The following is a 26,551-nucleotide window of genomic DNA, read 5'->3' as shown; positions in this document are numbered from 1 at the left end:
CTTTCTCTAAAACTGAAACATGCAGCTTTTCTTCTGTTCTGTGCATTCACAACACCTAACATTAGCAAACTGCTATGTCATTTTGGAACACATTCAAGTTCATTAAGTTTCCCAGCTACCGTTAAGATAGGTAAGATGGCTGTTAGTGTTCCCAGTTTCCTGACGATGAACCTGAAGCCCGTAGTGCCTTCGCTGTTTGCACAAGGTCACTCACTCTGTCTGAACCAGAACTTTGGTTTTCTGAGTCTTCCCTCAGGTTGTAACCCAGTATTTCCAAATCACTCCTCTTAAAAAAGCAACATCATTTTCTATCATGACACTCTTAAGTTACTTGTTATAACAAATCTCCACTGCCTTCCTTCTGCTCTGCTTTTCAGAAAATATACTGGGTGTACGTGGGAACACCACTTTTAGGGACATTCATCTCTCCTTCCTGTCCCTCCCTCAGGTTGTGGAATCCTGCCTGGAAGGTGTCTGCAAGCCAGACGCCAGGATGTACAAGCTGTGCTTGGAGCGGCTAGGCCGGCAGCCTTCTGAGTCCATCTTTCTGGATGATCTTGGACCGAATCTAAAAGCAGCTGCCAGCCTTGGTATTCACACCATTAAGGTAAAGGTCACTGTTTTTGAACCCCTGTTGTGCCCCAGGCACTAGTGTAAGCATTTCTATGCAGTCCTCTTACACTCATAGTTGCAGTTGCCTCTAGTGGTTTTCACCCATCCTGCCGTAGTCTTTTTATTTTTTATTAATTATGAAATCTAGGTGACTAGCCAGTTGTATTTTCAATAGGAAGTAAGAAGGCAGAATGAGAAAAGAGTTACACAGGGAGGTGAATGGCAGGCTTAAGACATTTCGGGTGACAGTTCTGCTGGCCTGGTGATGCTGCTCTGGGTGGGGACCCAGCAGCTACCAGACACACGGGCCACCCCAGTGCTTTGAAGCAGGAGGAGCCACGTTGGTGGCGGGGTCTCTGTCCAGCTTTCTACGTCTGGGTTTTCATTATTAGCTGACGGGCCCGTAGGGACAGAGTGGACACTACAGCACAATATTCTGCCCTCCTGGCACGAGGGAGTATCATTCACTCTTAACCGGCACTCTTCCCAGCAGATAAGAAAGTTTAATGTGGTTAGGAATTAAATGGGAGGAGGAAACTCATTCTGAGGCTTTCTCATGAGCTGACTCTCCTGGCTGCAAAGTCCTTGCTCAGAGAACTGACTTCTTCTATATTTCCCTCTAAGAAAGTACCCTCTTAGAGAATAGGCAGGAGGAGGGGCAGGGTTGACTGGGCGTCCATGTTCAGTATTCTCTTTGAAACCAGGTTCATGACCCAGAGACTGCAGTAAAGGAACTGGAAACTCTTTTGGGTTTTCCGTTGAGAATGGCTGTTCCAAACACTCGCCCTGTGAGAAAGACGATGGAAATTCCCAAGGACTCCTTGGAGAAGTACCTCAAAGACTTACTGGGGACCCAAGCCACAGGTAGCTAAGTTTCTGCATTTTGGTAAAGGCTAGGCTTTCAGTCTGGTTCTCACTTTCAGTCCTTAGTGGAATATGCTGGAGACAAAGACGCCATGTGGTGAAGAAAATAGCCAGTGGGCTCAGTGAGCCCAGGGCACCCGAGTGCTGCTCTGTTTTGCTTGGGAAAAAGCACTGACTTCCTTTTTTATGGATCCCCAAAGTGTACTTGGCCCTTGTTCCACGTGAGAGTGTGGTGTGGCAGCAATTGCCTGCAAAGGGCTGTCCCGGAGGAGAGGAGCTTGCAGTATGTGCCCAGGGGTGTTTGAGTGTTTCTAATATTTTCGAGATGACAACCTGTTTTGTGAAGGTGACTTAAAAGTTGCACGAATTTAAAATTTGACAAGCCGTCTCTATCTCTTCAAAGGAACCTCTAGCTCCTTCTTCACATTCCACCCTCAGAAAAACAGGTGCCTCATGACGTTTTTCTTTTAAAATTTATTTTATGAAAGTATAGTTGCATGAACTTTTGAAGAAATTTCTACCTGGTGATAAAGTTTGATCCTTGAAAGTACTTTTTTTTAAATTTAATTTTATTTGTTTTTTTATACAGCAGGTTCTTATTAGTCATCCATTTTATACATATTCGTGTATACATGTCCATCCCAATCTCCCAGTTCATCCCACCCCCCCCTGCCGCTTTCCCCCCTTGGTGTCCATACGTTTGTTCTCTACATCGGTGTCTCTATTTCTGCCCTGCAAACCAGTTCATCTGTACCATTTGAAAGTACCCTTTGTGTGCAGCTTCGCATGAGGATTTTTTCCAGTGATGGGATTGTTCTTAGAGCCTCTATGAAGCTGAGGGACCCTTTCTGACGAGACCAGCTAAGTCAGGCAAACTCCCATTTCCTGCGAATCTGTGTGTAGAGTTCGTCTCATTGTGAAGACTAGGGTTGATTAGGCTGTTTCTGCAAGGGAGCCTCAGAGTTCAGCCTGCTGGGGTGGGAAATCGCATCTCCTGAAAGCAGCTTTGGCTCGAGCTGCAGGCCTCTGCATAGCTCCTTTTAGCTGTCACGTCATTGTCAGGCGTGGTGTGGCCGAGTATGGGGTGAGGGGCACACAAGGGCACTTTTCATCCTCAGCTTAAAGCATTCCATTTAGCAAGATGGGTTTCCATGACTGTGCTTGTGTTTTACAAACAGAACTAAAAAATTTTTCTTTAGGGAGCAGGAGTTGGCAAGAAGGACAAAATTGGACACCTGCACAGAGTGAAAACTGTCATGGTGTAAATCCAGTGGCCTTTGCCACACCATAGTGTGATATTCTGGACTCGAGCTGGAGGTGGGGAGTCTGCCTGGAACGCAGTCATGTCTGGTACCCCGGGAGGAGCTGCCTCCCTTACAGTGCATTCCAAATCAGGGCGCTCCGCATCCATATGCAGTAGTCATTAGAAAGGAAGAATGTCCACATTTGTCCTCCAGAGCTGGTTTGAGTTTTCCTTGCTTTCAAACTTGCAGGCCCACTGGAACTCCTTCAGTTTGATCACGGGCAGTCAAATCCCACCTACTACATCAGGCTGGCTAAACATCAGCTGGTTCTGAGGAAGAAACCGCCAGGGACGCTGCTCCCATCCGCGCATGCAGTAGAGAGGGAGTTCAGGTAAATTCTCAGAGCTGGGGGCGTGCTCGCTGTCCCCGGCCTCCGCAGCCCAGCCCCTGAGCTGGCCAATCAGCACTCCACTAAAGTGCCTTGAGACATTTAAAATTACAAGTATGACTCTCCAAAATTATTTCTGATAAGAACATGTCACCTAATTTTATTCAGGAGCTTGTTTTCTCTTTTCTCTACCTAAACCTCTAGGAGACTAGACTTTTTTTGAGCCTCTGTTAAGTGGGGCCATAGCCCAAGGAGGCATGGCCGTGAGTTGATAGTTAGTGAAACCTGGGGTTCCTTATATGAATCCCTCTACTTTTATGTATGTTTGATATTTTTCATAATAAAATGTTTAAAACAATAAATGTATTACAACCCATCCAAAATAAAATCTTTTGCTTTGTGAATAGGGAAATTTAAACATAGTAGGTTGAAAAACACTAGCTCCAGACTCTTGGACAGTGAGTGGCAATGCGATGACTGGACTCGAGTGGGGCTTCCCCTCCTGGAAGGCTTTCTCTTCCTCTTCCTCCTCCTTCCTTCCAGCCTATCATGTCCTGCAGAAGGAAAGTTGCAGAGAGTGTAAGGAAAATGTGATTTCGGCTCCTGGCCTCTTCTTTCTCACCATTTACTGTCTCTCCTCTGACTTTTTGGTTCCTTGAATCTGACTTCTCTAAGTGTTACAGGGACTGATGACTGACATTTATGAAGCCTTCGGGGTTCATTTATGAAGCCTACAGGAAAAAACCTGCAGCTATTTGTGAGCATTCATAAATGTGCCCATGTGATAGTGAGTGTGTGCTTGTAGAAGAGAAACCCTGAAATGTAAAACTCCCACTGTCTCTGTGCATCCTACTTGTGAACTCTCACCAACTTCCCAGCATACTGAGGAATTCTGGAGTGTTAGGACATCCAAAAATCCAAGAATGCATAGAATTTCCATTTTAGTAAAGGAATAAAATGTGCATTTGAAGATGAAATGTATATGGTATCTGCTTATGAAATGCCAAATCAAATTGGGAAAACTGGGAAAACAGTATAACATAATTTATAAAAACCTCAGGGTAGTCATACTTTTATACCTAATAATTCCAATAGGGGATCTCTCTTTAAAAAAATAGTTCTAAATAGGGAGAAAAGCTTTATGCATTAATATGCTTACTGCAGTGTAGTTTATAATAAAAAAATTGGAAACCTACAGGTATAATAAAGGAGAAATGATTATGCAAACCTTGGTATTTCTGCTTGTTGGCACAATAACAATAATAGTAATAGCTAACATTTACTGAGTGTTTAGTATGTGTCAGGCACTAAATAAATGCTTTGAATATATTGTTAACTCAAACCATTCTCACAACTCCCTGATACGGTCCTATTATGATCTCCATTTTATAGATGAGGACAGTGAAACTTAAAGAAGTTAAGCAACATGCCTACTGACACACATCTAGTATGTGAGTGATGGAGTCTGGCTTCACACCCAGGGCTGGTAGGATTCCATACCCCAGACTTAATGATTATGCTATTATTGCAGCCAATAAAAGGATGCCTATAATAAAATTAAAATGTGTATGATAAAATTTTTTTCCTTTTTGGCTGCCCAGTGTGGCTTGGGGGATCTTAGTTCTCCAACCAGGGACTGAACCCAAGCCATGGCAGTGAAAGTGCTGAGTCCTAACCACTGTACCACCAGGGGACTCCCCCGAAAATAAAATTTTAATGTAGCAAAAACAGATACGAACTATATATGTCTTAACTATGTTTTTTGTAAAGACTTGTACATAGAAACAAAAATATTGGAAAGGAACACACCAAAATGTCTACCCTGGTCATGTTTGGGTAGTTTGTTAGTACAAATTGTAAGTGACAGAAACCCACCTAGCCTGACTTAAGTATTCAAAAAAACGAAAGGAGGAGAAGTGGTAAAATGTATTGGCTTCATTATCTAAATCTTTCAGGTATGGCTGGATCCAGAGGCCCAAATAATGTCACCAGGACCCATTCATTCTCTCTCTCCATCTCTCAACACTTCTCTCCTTGATAACCACAGTGAACGTTCCAGCGTATCTCCTGAGATTGACTCGTTGGCCCAATATGGGTCACAGCTTTGTTCCTGAACCAATCTCTGTGGTCAGGAGGATGCATTATTCAGATTGGCCAAAACTGGGTCTTGTGCTCAACCCTGGAATCAGGATTGAGTCACTCTCACCCAAACCATGTGAACCTACAGTGGGGGAGAGCTGTTTCCCAAAGGAATGTCTAGGTATTACTATCAGAACATGAAAAGGGGAAAGGACAGCAGGAAGCCAAAAGCAGGAGCCAGTTATTGGTGATAAGACCGACTAATTATTTTTCTATTTAAAAAAATTCCTTCCTTAATGTTTCATAGAATTTACCAGTAAACCCATCGGGCCTGGAGGTTTTTTAGGAAAAGATTTTTGATTATGGGTTTGATATAATAAATATTGGGTTATTCAGGTATTTTATTTCGTCTTGCCTTAGTTTTGGTAAATTGTAATTTTCAAGGAATTTGTACATTTATTAAAATATATAAAATTATATTGTAAAATATATGAAGTTATATATGTCCATTTCATGTTAACAGTTGAATTTATTGTTCAGAATATTCCCTTACTGTTTTTTTTTTTTTTAATTTATTTTTGGCTGTGTTGGGTCTTCATTGTTGCATGTGGGCTTTCTCTAGTTGTGGCAAGCGGGGGCTACTCTTCGTTGCGGTGCGCATGCTTCTTATTGCGGTGGCTTCTCTTGTTGCGGAGCATGGGCTCTGGGTGCGCACACTTCAGTAGTTGTGGCACACAGGCTCAACAGTTGTGGCTCGTGGGCTCTAGAGCAGAGGCTCAGTAGTTGTGGCGCATGGGCTTAGTTGCTCTGCGGCATGTGGGATCTTCCCGGACCAGGGCTTGAACCTGTGTCCCCTGCATTGGCAGGCGGATTCTTAACCACTGCACCACCAGGGAAGTCCTCCCTTACTGTTCTTTTAATGTATGTAGGATCTGTAGTGATTTCCCATCTTTACCATTCCTGCTATTGATTGATAGTATTTTCTCTCTCTTTCTTTCATCAGTCTACCTAGGGATTTATCATTGTGTTGATAATTTAAAAGAACAAATGTTTAGTTTTGTTAATTTTTCTGTTGTTTATTTTCTATTTCATTTAGTTCTGCTCTGAGCTTTATTTCTTTCCATCTTTTTACTGTGGGTGTATTTTTACCTTCTTAGGTGTAACCTTAGGCCATTCATTTAACATCTTCCTTCTTTTCTAATATGAGCTTTCAAAGTTATAAATTACTTTGTAAGCACATATGCATCCCACAAATTTTGACATGTGTTTTTATTATTATTATTACAGTTTGAAATATTTTCTAATGTCTCTTGTGATTTCTTCTTTGACCCATGGCTTATATGGAAGTGTGTTATTTAACTTCCAAATATTTGGGCTTTTTCTAGCTATCACATAGTAACAATTTCTCGTTTAATTCTATTGAGGTCTTAGAAATACTCTGTAAGATTTTGATACTTGGGGCTTCCCTGGTGGCGCAGTGGTTAAGAATCCACCTGCCTAATGCAGGGGACACGGGTTCAAGCCCTGATCCGGGAAGATCCCACATGCCACGGAGCAGCTAAGCCCATGCACCACAACAGCTGAGCCTGCGCTCCTAGAGCCCGTGAGCCACAACTACTGAGCCCGTGCACCCAGAGCCCAAGCTCTGCAACAAGAGAAGCCACCACAATGAGAAACCCACGCACCGCGACGAAGAGTAGTCCCCGCTCGCCACAACTAGAGAAAGCTGCACGCAGCAACAAAGACCCAATGCAGCCAAAAATAATAAATAAATAAATAAATAAATTTATTTTTAAAAAAATATTTTGATACTTGGAAATTTATTAGGACTTATTTTATGGACCAGTACGTGATCTATCTTGGTGAATATACTGTGTGCACTCTAAAAGAATGTGTATCCTAAAAAAAAAAAAAAAAAAGAATGTGTATCCTGCAGTGTCTGTGTGAGTGTTATACAAATGTCCATCAGGTCAAGTTGGCTGGTAGTGTTGTTCAGATCTATGTCTTACTGACTTTTTCTAGTTAGTGTAGTTTTGATAAAGTCAGTTACTGATAAAGGCATTTTACAGTCTCAACTATGATTGTGAGTTTGTCCGTTTCTATCTTTCATTCTGATAATTTTTACTTTAGGTATTTTTGAAGCTCTTTTATTAGGCACATACACATTATTTATTTATTTACTTTTGTAATTGAAGTATAGTTGATTTAATGTTGTGTTTAATTTCTGCTATATAGCAAAGTGACTCAGTTATACTTATATATATTCTTTTTTATGCTATATTTTTATATATATATATTCTTTTTCATATTCTTTTCCATAATGGTTTATCACAGGATATTGAATATAGTTTGCTGTGCAATACAGTAGGACCTTGTTGTTTAAGGCACATACACATTTATGATTGTAATATCTTCCTGGTGAATTAACTCTTGTATTGTTTTGAAATGTCCCTTTTTATCTCTGGTAGTCCTCTTTGCCTTAAGGTCTCTTTTTCTAATATTGATACAGCTATACCAGCTTTTTTATGCTTACCAATTGCATGGAACGTCCCTTTCCATCCTTTCATATTTTGTTTTATTTATTTATTTATTTCTATCTATGGTTTTATATTTAAAGCATGTCCCTTATAGACAGTATATTAAGTCTTGCTTTTGAACCCAGTAGGACAACTTTTGTCTTTTAATTGGAATGTTTACTCTATTAAATTTAGTGTAATTATCAGTATGTTTGACTCAGGTCTATAATTTTGCTGTTTGATCTTTGTCCCATTTGTCTTTTGTTCTCCTTGCCTTTTTGCCTTCTTGGGTCAATTGAAATTTTTAAATTTTAGCATTCCATTTTAATTTCTGCATGTAAAATTTTTAAATCAAAAAATAATTTCAAGAAAATCCAGTCATCTCATTCAGCAGTCTCTCTCATTTTTCTTTGTTCTGGCAGGATAATGAAAGCCCTTGCAAATGCTGGAGTCCCTGTCCCCAAAGTTCTTGACCTCTGTGAGGATTCAAGGTAATGTTCAGATTTATTTTTCCTATTGTGTGTTCAAGCTACAGAAGAGAAAAGTCCTTATACTAACTCACATTCCAGTTTGCTAGAGTAAAGACAAGTAAAATTTGGGTAGAAGAGAAAAGAGATTTTATAGTAACCTCCCCTAGAAGTTCACAGATCTTTAAGTTATCCTGAAAGATAAATGCTTGCTTTCGTGAGAATTGGTAGGAAACATCTTTTCTAACATTTAAAAAATATATGTCCATCTAGCTTCATGTTGCTTGTTTTAATTAATTTTTTTATTGTGGGCTTTCTAAACTGTTTTTGAATTGCTTTATAATATGCTTTCTGAGTCTGTCTCTTTATTTTTCCGATTTTTTAATTATGAAAATTTTGAAACATACACAGAAGTTGAAAGAAGAAAAAATAGTACAGTGAGCACGCATTTACACTTCATCTAGATGAAAACATTTGTTAACATTTTGCCACATTTGCTTTCTATGTATATGTATATATGTGTATGTGTATATATGTGAATAGGTATATTATATAGATAAAATAATTTTATAGAAATAATTAATTACATATAACATTTTTCTAAAAATGTTTTATAACATAATTTAATGTTTTATTAAATAATTATATAATTATTTTGTAAGTTAATAAGTATATCTTATATGTATGTATATAAATTATTATTCACTGAACCTTTTGAAGTAAGTTTCAGGCAGCATATATCTTCTAAGAGTAAAGACATTTTCTTTCATAACCACAGCAATATTACATTTAAGATAATTAAAAATAATTTAATAATATAATTTAATATATAGGCCATGTTCAAGTCAGGATGAATAGTTATAATAGTAGAATTTTCAAAACAACTTTTCAGAGTACTAAACTGATTTCTAGTAGTGACAAAAATATGGATTAATGACATTTTGGTGTGTCACCTTAATACTTTGGGGTGTTGTATATGCCATTCATACCACTGGATAATGATGAAAATAACATCAATAACAAGAAGGGATACTTATACAACCCTCACTGAAGCCAGAAACATATGCCAGGCATTCCCTATGTATTTGCTCCCTTAATTCTTATAACTATCCTTTGAAGCGTTATAGATTAAAAAAAACAAAGCTCAGAGAGGTTTAATATGTTTCTCAGGATCACACTGCTAGGAAGGGCAGAGGTGGCACTTAAGCCTGGTTCTCTGACTCCAAATCCCCCTCTCAACATGCTGCTTTCCTGTATTATCACACTTAATCCCATTCCAATGGCTTCTACAAGTGGACCAAAGAGAAGAGAGGCATGCTGGCAAGGAAGTGTAGACAGGGATGTGTGTGTGTGGATTGGTTTGGGGAGGGAGTACTTCTAACCCCTGTGCTTATGTGCAAAGGAAAAAGGAAGTTTCCAGTACTCTGGATCCGAACTCCCACCCAGCACTCAAAGCTTACACACAGGACAGAGCAGTGCCATGACTAACAGCCTGCCACATCATGGGCCACTGAAACACCCTGTCTGTGTCCCTGCTAGGGTCATCGGCACCCCCTTCTATCTGATGGAGTACTGCCCAGGCCTCATCTACAAAGACCCCTCTCTGCCAGGCTTGGAGCCCAGCCAGAGGCAGGCCATCTACACTGCCATGAACAGAGTCTTGTGCAAGATTCACAGTGTGGACCTCAAGGCCGCAGGCCTAGAAGACTATGGGAAACACGGTGAGCACGGGGCCGCTTGTCTTCTGTGCTGATGTTTCCTCACTGGTGCCTCTGCTTTCATGATTTCCATGGTACCAGGGTTTTAAGGCACCATTGGTAAATGTGAGGTGGGCTTGTTAGCTTCCTACTTGGAAATCCACTTTCATTTTAGTGTAAGTGTCACTTACCTAGATGTTTTGTCCTGAGATAAATCCCTTCATGGACTACAGAATCTCTCTTCCCTGAAACTTTTATCTCACTGTATCATTTAAATCTTTTTTTTTTCTGATACTGGCCAAAAGTACTTAAGATACGTATTTTCTTCTCCATTTTTCACCATTTCCTCTAAATATTCTTTTCAATATTTAGAGGAAAGATTTAGGGATATATTTTTAAAATGCCATTATGCCAAGGTATTTGTTTGTATAATTTGTTTCTGTTTTCTTCTTTCTTTTTTTAAAAAATGTCTGAGACTTGCCACAACTAGAGAAAGCCCTCGCACAGAAACGAAGACCCAACACAGCCATAAATTAATTAATTAATTAATTTAAAAAAAAATTGTCTGAGAGTTCCAGTTGGTCCTCATCCTTGGAAGCACTTGGTATTGTCGGGTTTTCCCTTTTCCTTTTTTTTGGAAGTCAGTTGTATTGAAATGTAGCATTTTACGAATGTTGACAAATGCACACACTTTTATAACCACCATCACCATTGTCTTCATGCTTTTGCATGCAGAAACTTTAGCATGAGCCAAAGAGTTTCACTTTGTCTGCCCTGCAGCATTCAAGATTATCTGACTCTCAACCAGTGTGCATTGCTGACCATGGTCAAAAAGAATCTCTCAAATAAGCTGTATTTTGTTCTTTCTCTGCTTTTAACCAAAATGTGCCTGTTTTCTCTAGGACCATATCAAAGGCTGCAGTATGTGTCCAAAGTACATCAACTTCCTGACACATTTCTACCAAGTTACCTAAAATTCTGTCATTCCATAGGCACATGATCTGAGGTCTCAAAACTAACCATTTGAGAAGCTTTGCTACCACAGAGCAGGCTTGCTGACTTCACAGCCCCAGTTGAGGGAGTGTTCCACCCCTTCCATACGCAGCCTGATCCATATCATACACTAACCTGTTGACCAGAGTTACCAGCTTAGTGGGGTTCCCCTCCATCTTGGTGGTCTCATTGGAAAATATTTACAGTAAAAATTTGTTGTTTATCCAAAATTCCAGTTTAACTGAGCATCCTCTATTTTATCTGGGAGCCCTAGTTACCAGTAAAAGGGTCAGCAGGCAAAGACCATAGATGTTGCCTATATTGAGCCATTGTTTCAAAGTGGAAAGAGCCCTAGACCAGAAGTCAGGTGCTGATTTGTGGGGTGACCTTGGGCAAGTCCCATTACTTTGTTATAGTTTTCTCAACAGTAAAGGTTCAGTAAAAAACAAAACAAAACAAAAAACCCTGCCCTGCCTCCCTCACAGTGCTGATGTGAAAAGCAAAGGAGATGGCAACTGTCCTAGTGTTCTGAATGGAGATAAAGCCTCTGTCACATGAAGCAATGGGCAATGTGACATCCCATCCCACAGTGGAGAGACAGCAGCTTAAGGAGGCCTCTCCCATGTGCTGAGTGGATCCTTTGCCTTTTTAAAGTAGACTGTTTTGATGCACTTTCCACTGGCCTATTAGTTTGACAAAGAGACAAAGCAGAAATCTGGTGTGATTTTATATGACTCAGGGTCAGCCTCCTGGGCCGCAGGCTGTATTTGGAGCCTTATCGCATAAAGCAGCTTCCTCAAATTTCACATTCACTGATCCAGTTTACAGGGGCATCAGATCTTCCTTTTCAAGTATCCTGTAATTTCTCAAGTTATGTCAGGAACCCAGCTGCTGCGTGGGGCATTGGCTATATATAGATAGTACACCATTTGTGTAAAATTGGTATATTTGAATAAATTTAAATGTTTATTCGCACACGTGAAGATATCTCCAAAAGGATGCCTAAGAAATTGGTCACATGGGTTGCCTTTGGGGAATAACGGCTGAGTGGCTGGGCAGGGGGATGGGAGAAAATCTTTATTGCACTCCTTTTTGTCACTTTAATTTCGAGCCATGTGAATATATGATTTATTGAAGAGAACAAATTTAAATTTGTAAGGAAAAGAAAAAGCACACCAACATGATTTCTGATCAAAAGGGACTTTTGACCAGATCCTTTAGGTCCAGTCTAGTTATCACAAAGAACCTTTCCATCAAGGACCTGCAGGGAACCTATAATTCTCTTTTCTCATCCCAGAGGGCAGGCTGCTTTGGGGAGGAAGGGCGTTAGTGCCTTGGCAGGCCTGCTCGGGACCAGTGGCCAACAGAGCCAGAGCCGCAGGGACAGCTGCATCTGCTTCCCACGAGAAGAGTGTGTACAGCACTGGGGTGTGTGTGTGCGTGGGGGGCAGGGGGACATCCTAAATCCATATAGGAAATTTTCCTGAGGGGCTCCTTCCGCAAAGGCTCAGTTCCTGGTGGCCTTTGTATGCAATTTATTATGATAATTTTCAAACTCTAGAAATGTGAAATAGTACAATGAATAACTGTATGTCCACGACTGATTTTAACAATGGTTAACTTTTGCCATATTCCTTTATATAGCTCTTTCTGTTTCTATCTGCACAATTAACAAAGTTGTAGAGATCCTGGCGCTTGACTCCTAAGAGCTTCAGTATGCATTTCCTACATTTCCTAAACGTAAGGACATCTCCCAGCACCATTATCACATCCAAGGAAATTTACCATTTTCCCAGAATATATAAAACCCAGTCCATATTCAGATTTCCTCATTACCCCCCTTACATCTTTTATAAGTGAGTTTTTTTGGTTGGTTTTCCAAATCGGGATCCGATCGAGGAATCTAGAACAGTCCTCTCACTGTTTTTTTTTTTTTAATGAATTTTTTAAGGGACCAGGTAAGTATATTATAGAGTTGTTTTGATTGTTACCTTATGATTTCATTTACTGCTGCTTCTACTTCCTATAATTCTGAAAACTGGAAGTTAGTTCTAAAGGCTTGATTTGTTTGGGGTTAAATTCCTGTGGATTTTGATCTCACCTCTCATCCAGCCCTGCTGGATCTTCCGAAGGACAGGCGTCTGGGTGCTCTGAGTGTGCAGTGGATTCCACAGAAGGAGCCCAATCTTTCTATCCTTGTCTTCAAGCTTCTGGGGAACATTTTTCTCTCAGATGAGGGGTGAGGGCTTGACTTAGAGCTAGTGGTGTGATGTGTTATTAATTATGAATTGTTTTAATAGTGACAATAATTGTCAATTGACAACTAATAACAGTGACAGTAATAATGGTCATTATTCATTGAGCAGCCTTCTGTGTTTGGCATATTATATATGGACTTCATTTGGCCTTCACAGTGGTCCTAGGGAATACAGGTGGCAGTACACTCATTGTACAGATGAAGCAATGGAGGCTTAGAGAGGTTAAATTAGTTGAAAAGCTTAACTGTGAGCCAGGCAACTCCAGAACTCCCTCCAGTTTGTGGTCCCAGATATAACTTGCAATCTCCTCAACTGTGGTAACTCTGGTAGCAAACAACTGAATAATAGCAAATACTCATGTAGTACTTACTACATGCCAGGAACATTTGCAGGGGCTTTACATATTTTATCCTCCCAGCAACTCTATGAGGGCCATCTCATCAATGAGGAAACAAAGGCATAGAAAGGTAAAGTAACCTGCCTGAGATCACACAGAGAATGGCAGAGCTGGGAACCAAACCCAGACCATCCACCCCAGAGTCTGTGCTCTTAGCCACTCACTGTCCTTTAGCCAAGAAGGGATTTATTGAAGGCTGTTAGGAAGCTCATGGGATCTGAGAGGGCCAGGGATCAGGCTCGGAGGCTGTGTGGCTGGGAACAATGCCCAGATCACACAGATCCAGCCAAGATAAAACAGCAGTGGCTTCCAGGCTGAGGGGCGGGAACATCATGTGGGAAATTCTCTAGTCATGGGAAGAAGATGCCTCAGACATTACAAAGGGCTTCATCGCACTGGTTGATTTTCGAAACCTCTGGAGGTTGTTGAGATGGCACACCATGTTCTAATCCTCTTTCCCTCAGGGGACTATATTGCACGCCAGGTACAGACATGGATCAAGCAGTATCGAGCCTCGGAAACCAGCACCATCCCGCCAATGGAGAGGCTCATCGAGTGGCTGCCCGTCCACCTTCCCAGGCAGCAGCAGACCACGGTGGTGCATGGGGACTTCAGGTCGGCTGGGCATGAGGAGGGCTGATACTTAGTTGTGGAAAGTGATGGGAAGGGTATTTGAAGGGGAAATTAAGCAGCTGGTCTTGCCCCAGTTTACAGTTGACAATTATCCACTACACGGGCTCTCCCTGTGCGTGGCCTTTAAGGCAGGGTTTCTCAGCTTTGGCACTATTGACGTTTGGGGCCAGATGATTCTCTGTGATGGGGGGCCTGGCCTGTTGAACAGCAGGAGTTAGTACCACCCCCCGGCTCCGAAGGTACAAGCACGGGCTTCGGCTGTAACGACAACTCCAAAGCTGCGTGGCTGTCAACAGCGACAGCAATGATCTTCCTCATGAGTCTGCAGTCTGGGACGGGACGGCTTGTCTGAGCACTGAGGTCGCTCTCAGGCGGGGGGCCGGAATCACCTGAAGGCTCGCTCACACATCTGCAGAAGGGCAGAGAAGAGCTGGGCTCCCTGAGCCTCTCTCTGTGTCTCTGTGGTTTCCCACCTGGTCTTTCCAGTATGGCAGCTTCCAGCTGGACTTCTTACCTAGTGGCTCACGGTTGCAAAGGTGTGTGTTCTGAGGGGAGAGGGCCAGGGGGGAGCTGATCACCTTTTCTGTCCCTGTCTCAGGAGTCATTCAGCACCACTTCCACCTGTATCATAATTGTTAGAAGTGAGATGCTTCCAGGGGTGAAGGATTAGACTCTTTCTTTTGTGGTAGGAGTGTCAAAAAATTGCAGACCTGTTTTAAAACCATCTCAGGAAGGAGTAATTACCAGAACCCAGACATGGTCTCTATGTGGCGAGGGCCACCTGACCAAAGCTATGGCCCTCAGGAGAGGAATACAGCTGTCCCTCAGCTATCTGCTGAGAGGGGGTGGGGAATTAATGTGCAGGCCCCCTTCCCATTGTCTGCTGGTGTCCCGTTGGCTGCTCCCAGCTGAGCCAAAGGGCAAGGGAGCTGGTGGATGCAGCCCATGCAGGCTCCCGGGCACATGGGAGGGGTGGGGAATGCTTCTGAAGGGGTCAGCAGAAGACGCCCAGCACAGAATACACCCTAGCGGTCAGTTTTCTTAGCGCTGTCTCCATCCCTTCTGTGGCTCCTGCAGGCTGGACAACCTGCTATTCCATCCGGAAACGGCCGAGGTGCTTGCCGTCCTTGACTGGGAACTCTCTACCTTAGGTGACCCCCTTGCCGATGTGGCCTCCAGCTGCCTGGCTCACTACCTGCCGTCCAGCTTTCCCATTCAGCCAGGTAGGAACTGCCGCTGGGGGAGTGAGGGATGGAGCCCGCGCTCTTCTCAAAGCTTTTGGGCAGAATATGCTGAAACAGTTTGTGATTGGGCTGCTTTGTGAAATTCAGGTATTGAGTATTTTTTCTACAGCATCATTTTTAATGACACTATAGGATTTCATTGTTATAGAATTAACTTAATAAGGCATTTGGTTTGATTCCTATTTGGATATTTGTTTCCAGTTTTTGGTTTTTTTTAAAGTATTACCTTCCTTGTGCTTCCACAAAAAAGGCAGTGAATATCTGTGTAGTAATATCTTTTCCTGTATATAAGTTATACTCCTACGATAAATTCTTGGAACAGAACATATTACATGCTTCTAAACCATCAAAATGTTACAAATGAAGGAAATAGGTAAGATTTTTTATTTGTTGCTGTTATCTTTTTCATAATTTGGCTAGATCTTCTTTGAATACCATTTTTTTAATCAAATGACTGGTAGAAAATAATATGCATCCACCCTGAACTGTGGCCCAGATGGAATTGGAGGCCCCTCATTCCTTCCTTTACTGCCAATTTAGTCTGAAACTTTTAAGAGCCAAATTGTGAATAACAGCTTCATGCCTGGATTCCAGACATCTTGAAATGATGAGCTATAACCCTTTGAACTAGTTGTGAAGCTAATTTCCAAGGGACGAAGTGATTTTCAGAATTCAAATACTTGGAGCCACAGGGGAGCATGGGGTTTTTGCCTAGTCCTGGGTCTGTCTGTCGCTTCAGGTTTGCGTGACAGTGATCTGACTGAGCTGGGAATCCCTACTGCAGAGGAGTATTTCAGGATGTACTGTCTTCACATGGGGATCCGTCCCACTGAGAACTGGAACTTCTACATGGCTTTCTCCTTTTTCCGCATTGCCGCAATCCTGCAGGGAGTCTACAAGCGCTCACTCACAGGTAATGGGGGCCTGGGAGAGCTGGCCTCGGGGTATGAGTCACAGCCAAGGGGCTTCTATCCCTGAAACCCTCTCGTGACCGAACTACAAGATTCAGTTAATTCAACCATTTGTCATTAAGTGTATATCATATATATATATTTTTAAATATCAATATTTAAAATTTTTTAAGTTATTAAAATAAGGCACAAAAATTTTTAAAGTAAAAACATACGTGATAAGAATTCAACCATACAGAAGAATATAAAATTATTTTCCATTCTTCTCAGCACCATTCCTCAAAGATGAAACTACTGTTAAGGGTTTTTGGGTCCCCCAGTTTTTCTGTGTATCTGTCACCTCTCCCTCTCTCTCCCTCTCTCTCTCTCTCTCCAAGTTTTATAAAAATGTGATCATCTTACATGTATTTTTCAGTACCTTGATTTAAAAATTTGTTATGCTTAAGAATTTCTATGAAATATTTGTATGCGTATATATATATATATGATTACCATATATATGTAACTATAACTTACTATATAGTTACTAGATATTACTATAACTATGTAAGGCGAATTCCTTATTTTTTTCCACTTAATATTTCATTGAGACCTTTCCATGTGAATATGTACAGACTTACATCATTCTTTTTGATTTCTATAGTACATTCCATTGTATGGATATACCGTAATGTATTTAACCAGTTCCCCTATTGATGTATCTTTGGATTGTTTGCAGATTTTTGCAATCACAAATAGTGGTTGGTGGACATCCTTTCTCACACACATGTGACTAAATCTGAAGGATAAATTCCCAGAGTTAGAATTTCTGGGTTAAAAGTATGTGCATTTAACAATTTTGTAGATGTTGCCAAATTGCCCAGTAAGAGGATCGTAGAAGAAAAGATGACTGTATTTTCTTTGACGGTGCTTTTAAATATATGGTAAAATACTTTATTTAACCAGTGTTTTCTAGACTGTATCTTTTAAGTTTGAACTTTTGAGAAGAAAAGTTAAGTATGGCTACTTAGAACTGATGGTTTGGTATATACATATGTCACCTATGGAGTGTTCATATATATATATGCGAGGATGGCACAATGTTATTAGTTTTAATTCTAAATTCTATAGGGTAGAAATTGAAATAATCTATATCCTAAATTATTTAAGAAAGTAGAAAGACAGATTAAAGTTTGTTTCCTATGTAGAAGGAAGGCAAGTAGAAAGCAAGCAGTTAGAATCTACCCAAAAGACCTAGAAATACTGACTAAGCCAATAGCATTAAGTACCCCTAATTACCCACATTATAAGCTATAAATTCCATTATCACCAAAAGGAACCAGGACTCCTTGGAGAAAGTGGCTGATTTCAGGTCTAGGGCAAAATATCCACAAGATGAACCTGGAACATCTTGCCGTACCAGAAAGCAAGGAGGTTGTTGAAGATTAAGAGGGTCATACCTAAAGGTCTCAGGAGTCAACTTGAATAGGCTCCCACTTGCTAATGACAGGAAACTTTGAGCACCAGTATGATGATAGCTGAAATGGATGAAACACATCAAATATATTTAAATCCATGAGTAAAGAGTGATACTAAAACAAAGAGACCGTGTCTCACTGGTGACTTTGGAGGTTGCCAGGGAAGCAACCCATTACTCTGAAAATTGGTAAATAAAGGGAAGAGAGTCAAGCATTTATCCTGCCTTTCCTATACAAATTACATATCAGGCTAAGCAAATGATTGATGAGAGAAAGTTTCTCTTTAGAGAAGCATCCTGGACCCAATGATAGAATTAGCGTGTCACCAATTTGCCACCCCTACTACATGAATGCATCTGGAAAATAAGCATTAGTGGCGCTGAAATCGAGAGAGGCAGCCAGACATTACATACCTCCTGATGCTGCCTTCAAAAGTCGAACCTGGATGTGACTAAGCCTCGAGTGCCAGCCACCAACTTACAGGGACCAGAGGGTTCAGCAGAGCACATTCAGCAGCGCCGCTGAGGCAGAGCCAGTCACAAAAATCCAGATTCCGGGAAACTTCACAGGGCAAACAACTCAGTTTCTTCAACAGATAAAAAAGGGGAAAAGATGTTGAAAAGGGAACCTATAGGTTGAACGGGACTTAAAAGATACATTAGCCAAAAATAGTATTTGGACCTTATTCAGATCCCTGTTTGATAAAAGAAATTTTCTGAAAAAAAATTTTTGAGACAGTCAGTGAAAAATGAATTCTGACTGGAGAGTTGATGATATTAAGGAGTCATAGTTAACTGTTGTTTAAGTGTGGTAATGGTATTGTTGTGGGTGTTTTTAAGTCTTTGTTTTTAGACATAAATGAAATGTTTATAAATAAAATGATGTGGTGTTTGGGATTTACTTTAGCAAAATCCAGGGCAGTGGGGGTGGGGAGGGAAGAGGGTGAAATAGGATTGGCCATGCTTTGACGATTGTTGAAGCTGAGTGGTAGAAACCTATAGGTTCATTATATTTTTCTGTCCAGTTTTGTTTGTCTTTGAAATTTTCCGAGATGAAAACTTAAAAGGCACGTAGAAAGAAGCCCAGCAGTGGGTTTGCTAGTACTATGGGGACATCTTAGCTTCGTGGTCATCAATACCTGAGGCTTTCTGGCAGCATGTCGCTCTCAGCCAGGGTGCCAGAATCTTCTGAGAAAGGCAGTTGCAATAGGGGAATTGATCATCCATTCACTCACAAGAGCCTCTCCTAGGCCAGGTACTGTGCCAGGTGTTAGTGGCAATAGAAGGTTGTGATTTTTCCAGAGAAAAATCAGCATCCGGAGAATTTCTAGTTTAACCCTCCGTGATCTCAATAAGCAGTAATTCCTGGAAATGGTATTTTCTCTTCCTTTGGAGAGTGTCAGCTCTAAGCCAGTATTTCCCAATTTTTGTTATGGTTTTGCAGTGAAAGGTAACCAGAAACATTTAATTAAACAGAATGGCTGCTAAGTCCAAACGGTGTTGTGCAGGTCTGATTGCCTGTGGGCATTTTCTAGTGGGCAGCCAAGTTCTCGCTGGGTTCTGCTCCAGTGCCTGGGGATAGCTGGATCGATTTTGCCCATTATGTCAATTATATCTCAGTTTTTAAAACAGAATTATTCATTCTAGAATCTCTACACCAATAAACTTTGCCAGATTGTCCTCAAGTTGCCTATCAGGAAACCCTTTGACAGTTTCCAAGATCCTGTGAGCCACTGGCTTGGCCTCAAGCTTGTCTTGGCCTCAGAGGCAAAACACACCACGTGTTTGCCACCACATGGAAAAACAGATGTGCTGTCCTTTCAGGCCTCTGTTCCTCTGATATTGATTGTGCTCTCCCCTCCCTCCTACCTGGAAGGCCAGCAGACATACTGAGGAAGTGCCTTAGTTTTCTTACGTAAAAACAGTGAAGTCAGTTTTTTTAAAGAATACGATAAAATCATTTGATTAGGGAAACAAAAAACTCAACTCTTTGAACACAAGTATTATTTCTGTGCATTTTTCTTCTTAATTAGCTGTTAAAGTCTTTTTTTTTTTTTTTTTTTAGCAGTTGAGCTACTTGGTGTCACCCTGGGAAAGTGGGTTTTGGAGAAGAACAATGTGTTTCAAAGGCATTCTCTCTGTGATGTCATCACAGGAGATTTGGGCTCATCCTTAGGTTGGCAGAGGGACAACAGTGACTAGAGCCTGGGGGCTGATTTACAGTCTGTACCAGCTGACCCCAAGTATCACTTTCCTTCATTAATAAGTGGTTACTGAAGTTTAGGTTTCTTGTAGATGGCTGCTGAAATTCTAGAAAGGAAAAAGTGCTGGTGGCTGCACTTTAGGAAGACATCATGGATGTGGTCTTTTCTGCTGGGATTACATTTGGGAAAATATATCGGAAGTGATAGCTTTAAATCAACCCAAGCTCATACAAGTGACCTTCCAAGAGACAAAGCAGTACTCTGAGAGTGAGATCCTATTAAGGAGATGAAAATTAAGAAAACACTTTGTACCCTCTGTTAGAAACAAAAATCGAGGATTGGTTCAAGATGGCGGAGTAGAAGCACGTGCGCTCTCTCCCTCTTGCGAGAGCACTGGAATCACAACTAACCACTGAACAATCATCGACAGGAAGACATTGGAACTCACCAAAAAAGATACCCCACATCCAAAGACAAAGGAGAAGCTGCAGTGAGATGGTAGGAGGGGCACAATCACAATAAAATCAAATCCCATAACTGCTGGGTGGGTGACTCACAAACTAGAGAACACTTATACCACAGAAGTCCACCCACTGGAGTGAAGGTTCTGAGCCCCACGTCGGGCTTCCCAACCTGGGGGTCTGGCAACGGAAGGAGGAATTCCCAGAGAATCAGACTTTGAAGGCTAGCGGGATTTGATTGCAGGACTTCGACAGGACTGGGGGAAACAGAGACCGCACTCTTGGAGGGCACACACAAAGTAGTGTGCACATCAGGACCCAGGGGGAAGGAGCAGTGACCCCATAGGAGACTGAACCAGACCTACCTGCTAGGGTTGGAGGGTCTCCTGCAGAGGCGGGGGGGGGGGTGTGTGTGTGGCTGTGGCTCACCACGGGGACAAGGACACTGGCAGCAGAAGTATTCCTTGGTAAGCCCTCCCAGAGTCCACCCTTAGCCCCACCAAAGTGCCTGTAGGCGCCAGTGCTGGGTCACCTCAGGCCAAACAACCAATAGGGAGGGAACTCAGCCCCACCCATCAGCAGACAAGAGGCTCTGCCCACTAGAGTAACACCCAGCTCTACCCACCACCACTCTCTCCCATCAGGAAGCTGGCACAAGCCTCTTAGATAGCCTCATCCACCAGAGGGAAGACAGCAGAAGCAAGAAGAACTATCATCCTGCAGCCTGTGGAACGAAAACCACATTCACAGAAAGATAGACAAAGTGAAAAGGCAGAGGACTATGTACCAGGTGAAGGAACAAGATAAAACCCCAGAAAAACAACTAAATGAAGTGGAGATAGGCAACCTTCCAGAAAAAGAATTCAGAATAATGATAGTGAAGATGATCCAGGACCTCGGAAAAAGAATGGAGGCAAAGATCAAGAAGATGCAAGAAATGTTTAACAAAGACCTAGAAGAATTAAAGAACAAACAAACAGAGATGAACAATACAATAACTGAAATGAAAAATACACTAGAAGGGATCAATAGCAGAATAACTGAGGCAGAAGAACAGATAAGTGACCTGGAAGACGGAATGGTGGAATTCACTGTCACGGAACAGAATAAAGAAAAAAGAATTCAAAGAAATGAAGACAGCCTAAGAGACCTCTGGGACAACATTAAACACCAACATTCACATTATAGGGGTCCCAGAAGGAGAAGAGAGAGAGAAAGGACCCTAGAAAATATTTGAAGAGATTATAGTCAAAACCTCCCTAACATGGGAAAGGAAATAGCCACCCAAGTCCAGGAAGCACAGACAGTCCCAGGCAGGATAAACCCAAGGAGAAACACGCCAAGACACATAGTAATCAAATTGACAAAAATTAAAGACAAAGAAAAATTATTAAAAGCAACAAGAGAAAAACGACAAATAACATACAAGGGAACTCCTATTAGGTTAACCGCTGATTTCTCAGCAGAAACTCTACAAGCCAGAAGGGAGTGACACAATATATTTAAAGTGATGAAAGGGAAGAACCTACAACCAAGATTACTCTACCCGGCAAGGATCTCATTCAGATTCGACGGAGAAATCAAAAGCTTTACAGACAAGCAAAAGCTAAGAGAATTCAGCACCACCAAACCAGCTCTACAACAAATGCTAAAGGAACTTCTCTAAGTGGGAAACATAAGAGAAGAAAAGGACCTACAAAAACAAACCCAAAACAATTAAGAGAATGGTAATAGGAACATACGTATCGATAATTACCTTAAATGTGAATGGATTAAATGCTCCAACCAAAAGACACAGGCTCACTGAATGGATACAAAAACAAGACCAATATATATGCTGTCTACAAGAGACCCACTTCAGACCTAGGGACACATACAGACTGAAAGTGAGGGGATGGAAAAAGATATTCCATGCAAATGGAAATCAAAAGAAAGCTGGAGTAGCAATACTCATATCAGATAAAATAGACTTTAAAATAAAGAATGTTACAAGAGACAAGGAAGGACACTACATAATGATCAAGGGATCAATCCAAGAAGATATAACAATTATAAATACGTATGCACCCAACATAGGAGCACCTCAATACATAAGGCAAATGCTAACAGCTATAAAAGAGGAAATCAACAGTAACACAATAATAGTGGGGGAGTTTAACACCTCACTTACACCAATGGACAGATCATCCAGACAGAAAATTAATAAGGAAACACAAGCTTTAAATGACACAATAGACCAGATAGATTTAATTGATATTTATAGAACATTCCACCTAAAAGTGGCAGAATACACTTTCTTCTCAAGTGCACACGGAACATTCTCCAGGATAGATCACATCTTGGGTCACAAATCAAGCCTCGGTAAATTTAAGAAAATTGAAATCATATCAAGCATCTCTTCCGACCACAACGCTATGAGATTAGAAATAAATTACAGGGGAAAAAACATAAAAAACACAAACACGTGGAGGCTAAACAATACATTACTAAATAACCAAGAGATCACTGAAGAAATCAAAGGGGATATAAAAAAATACCTAGAGACAAATGACAACGAAAAGATGACAATCCAAAACCTATGGGATGCAGCAAAAGCAGTTCTAAGAGGGAAGTTTATAGCAATAAAATCCTACCTCAAGAAGCAAGAAAAATCTCAAATAATCTAACCTTGCACCTAAAGGAACTAGAGAAAGAAGAACAAACAAAACCCAAAGTTAGTAGAAGGAAAGAAATCATGAAGATGAGAGCAGAAATAAATGAAATAGAAACAAAGAAAACAATAGAAAAAAAATCATTATGAGTAACAATGAATGTTAAGGGGGGATATCTTTCCCTTCGATGAGACCTGTACAGTCTGAGTTAGGAGGGGAAAATGTAGCCTAGCCCACTCGTGCTCAGTGGCCCTCACTGTAAGTCTGTGACTCAGGGAAGGGGGTTACCTGATTCCCAACTGGCCCCCCAGGGCCTGGGTCCATACCCAGTACCCAGAAGGTGCCAAGTAAAGACTTGCTGAGGTCCAGTGGGCTGCATTCTCTGCTGTGTAGCAGATGGATCTGGTTCCCAATTTGTAAGGAATAGCGTAATATCTTTAAAACCAAAGCTGCATGAAAATGGTTCTTTTGAGGACTAGCACTTGACCATTGGCAGGAGCCAGAAGTAAAATAGGCCTCTGCAAAGATCCATTTATTGATACAAAGCAAATGAGGAAAACGGTCTCTTTAGAACATGGAAATGCTAAAAATAATCCAGGTGAACTGACTGAAAAATCCCACTATAAAAAGGCAATATTTACAGTATAAGGAGACACATGGATGGATCCCAGATATACTGAGTGAAAGAAGCCACACTGAAAAGAATATGACATATGTATTTATATGACATTCTGGAAAAGACAAACTACGGGAACATAGATCAGTGTTGTTCCCCAGGGGCAAGGGGAAAGGTTTGACTACAGAGGGACACCATGGAAGTGTGGGGATGATGGGAATATGTGTACTGATCTTGATGGTGGCGGTGGTTGCCTGACTAAGCTCACAGAACTGTACACTTTCTAAAGAGGATGTATGTACACTACATCTTAATTTAAATTTTTTCAAAAATCTTTTCTTAAAAAAGTCTTGATGTGTGTATTAAGCAAAGAAAAAAACAGAGCATGACTAGAGTGACGTCTGTGACGCTGATGACAGTGTTGATCTAGACAGAATGGTGCCCAGGAACTAGCCATTAATCCAATCCCCTGTGACACTATTATTATGAATTTCATGGCAGGGCCTCCTATAGCCCAAGGTGACAGCAGAAGTGATTTGGGGAATTCCCAATTTAATTTAGTTTCTTTAGGAAAAGAAGAGATAAAGAGCAGGGAGCAGGCCAACTGAGTCCAACTTCTGCTCCCAGCCCACTGATGTAAGCTTGGGCGCGTCTCCTCCCTAAAACCTGGATCCTTGTCTGTAAAGTGGGGATTAAAACAGTCGTGTAGCTCCAGGAATTCAATTAGCTATAATAATGCATGTCAAGCACTTAGTGCTGAGTCTGGTGCATGTCAAGTGCTCAGCAAGTGGTAGTAGCGGCTGATGGAACAACAATACTGTCACATGGTAGCATCACTATTAAGGGTTATTTGGGGGGTACTCACCGGTTTTCTTTGCCTCTGCTTAGGGCATGCAAGCTCGGCTACTGCAGAACAAACTGGAAAGCTGACTGAATTTATGTCTAACCTGGCGTGGGATTTTGCAGTCAAAGAAGGGTTCCGGGTTTTCAAGGAGATGCCAGCCACCAAACCATTAACAAGGTCCCACCACACACGGGCCAGGCCACAGTCCCTGCCGAGGACCCCAGGCATGAGGAGTTATGTCACCTCGACAGACTCTTCCCCAGCTCATGTCTCAAAGGGAGCTCTGGTCTTCTCTCCAGAAGGCCTTTCCGCACCGGTCAGGGAGCTGTATCAGCGGCTGAAGCAGTTTATGGAGCGGCATGTGTACCCCGCTGAGCCAGAGCTGCAGCATCACCAGGCCTCAGCCGAGAAGTGGACCCCTTCCCCACTGGTCGAAGATCTCAAGGTAAAGCAGCGTTTCGAGATGTGGGGAGACCTCGTTAGCAAGGCCCAACCTCACCTCGTACACCAGCCACATCTGTTCCCTCCCAGTCAGCGAAGAGATGGGAGGGCCGAGTTGAATTATCTCCCCTTTCCACCATCATTAGAAAGAGCCAGCTCTGGATCACTCAGTTTCACTTCATTGCTCTTTCTCTGTGACTGTGTCTCAGCCTCATACTCAGCCAGGCAGAGGAATGCCGTGTTTGTGGTTTATAACTCTGAGGCAGGTGGGTGCATTTTATGCATATCTGAATCACGTAAATTTGAAACAAAATGATATAAATTGCATCAATTAAATAAGGCTCTCTTTAAAGAATCCCTAACATCAAAGCTAAAGGGCCAGTATAAACTGGGTTTATGCTCTTGACACACAGTGACACCACTTTAGCTGATAACGGAAATACCTGCTGTTCTTTTTCAGGATTAGTCTTGGCTTGTGTTAGTTCTTCAGTTATTTGAGGTCTTCAGGAGCACATATTCTGCCTGTGATGCAACCATCACCTACTTTAAAAAGAAATAGCGTTATCTCTTTTTTCCTAGTTACAAACCTATCGCAAAGTAACCAGAGTTCAAACATGGCAAGAGTAGAAAGAGTTCATGACATAGAAAGAGTTCTCTAAAATTCTCTGCCCTCTGAGCTAATCAATGTCAACAATTTGGTTTATTAGCCTCCCAGCTCTGTTTTCCTATAGCATATTAATATATATTATTATTATTCCTATTGTAATGAAATTGTTTTATACATTTGAATCTCCCACTTGCTTATGTTATTCAATGATGTATCACCTTCCCAGATCAGTTCCTGGAGATGGACCCCAGAGGACCACATTGCAGGTGCACCATAATTTGTCTACCCTGCCGCTGGCTGAAGGACACTGCGGGGGTCTCAGTCTAGGTCACTCTGGTCACTTAAGCAGCAGAGTTTGCAGCTAGCTGCTAACATGGACAGGGAGGCTGAAGAGCCACCTGAAGGAGACAGCAGAGGCCAAGGGAGGGCTGGCTGCAGGGAGCGTGGCCAAGGCTGTCACTAGGGCAGCAACCGGGAGGTCTCTGCTGGAGGCTTCCTCCTCAGGACTCCAAGATTGAGGTGGGAATTTTCGGCCAGTCAGGTGTAGGTCCCATGCTCGCACCTTGATGCCACCGAAATTTATACGGTGAGAGAGCACCCCAGAATAAGAAGGTGTTGGGGGACTTCCCTGGCGGTCCAGTGGTTAAGACTTTGCCTTCCCATGCAGGGGGTGTGAGTTCAATCCCTGGTCAGGGAGCTAGGATCCAACATGCTTCGTGACCAAAAACCAAAACATAAAAAAAACACCAGAAGCAATATTGTAACAAATTCAATAAAGACTTTAAGAATGGTCCACATCAAAAAAATCTTAAAAAAAAAAAAAAAGAAAGAAGGGGTTTGGATCCTGTGCAAGGAAGGTACATTGAATGCTCTTACATGCTTCTGTGTCCATTTACTGTTTCTACAGCATCATTTATTTGAAGTAAAAATACTGGTCTAAGAATGAGGCCATTTTGAGTTTCAATAAA

At 41.7% G+C, this 26,551-nt stretch overlaps 1 protein-coding gene and 1 long non-coding RNA gene across 7 annotated transcripts in view; one reads left to right on the top strand and one right to left on the bottom strand.

Moving 5' to 3' along the window:
* Positions 1-26,551, top strand: part of ACAD10 (acyl-CoA dehydrogenase family member 10) — a 50,095-nt gene that overhangs the window by 14,467 nt on the left and 9,077 nt on the right. For all 6 annotated transcript variants that reach the window (XM_082355864.1, XM_082355865.1, XM_082355863.1 and 3 more), the window contains exons 5-13: positions 449-607; positions 1,317-1,476; positions 2,970-3,111; positions 8,126-8,194; positions 9,710-9,891; positions 13,980-14,130; positions 15,226-15,371; positions 16,132-16,305; positions 24,580-24,980. In XM_082355864.1, the coding sequence (XP_082211990.1) occupies positions 449-607; positions 1,317-1,476; positions 2,970-3,111; positions 8,126-8,194; positions 9,710-9,891; positions 13,980-14,130; positions 15,226-15,371; positions 16,132-16,305; positions 24,580-24,980 (1,584 nt within the window). The remainder of the gene's footprint in view (positions 1-448; positions 608-1,316; positions 1,477-2,969; positions 3,112-8,125; positions 8,195-9,709; positions 9,892-13,979; positions 14,131-15,225; positions 15,372-16,131; positions 16,306-24,579; positions 24,981-26,551) is intronic.
* On the bottom strand, positions 3,120-25,802 carry LOC309611485. The gene is made up of 3 exons (XR_014234555.1): positions 25,035-25,802; positions 17,743-17,820; positions 3,120-3,662 (listed from the first exon to the last, which is right to left on the bottom strand). It is a non-coding gene; the product is annotated as an uncharacterized lncRNA (long non-coding RNA).

Source organism: Balaenoptera borealis (assembly GCF_965194805.1).
Source record: "Balaenoptera borealis genome assembly, chromosome: 14".
In the NCBI taxonomy this organism is placed as follows: Eukaryota; Metazoa; Chordata; class Mammalia; order Artiodactyla; family Balaenopteridae; genus Balaenoptera; species Balaenoptera borealis.
Note: the sequence above shows the minus strand (reverse complement) of the source record. Positions and strands in the feature narration are given on the sequence as shown.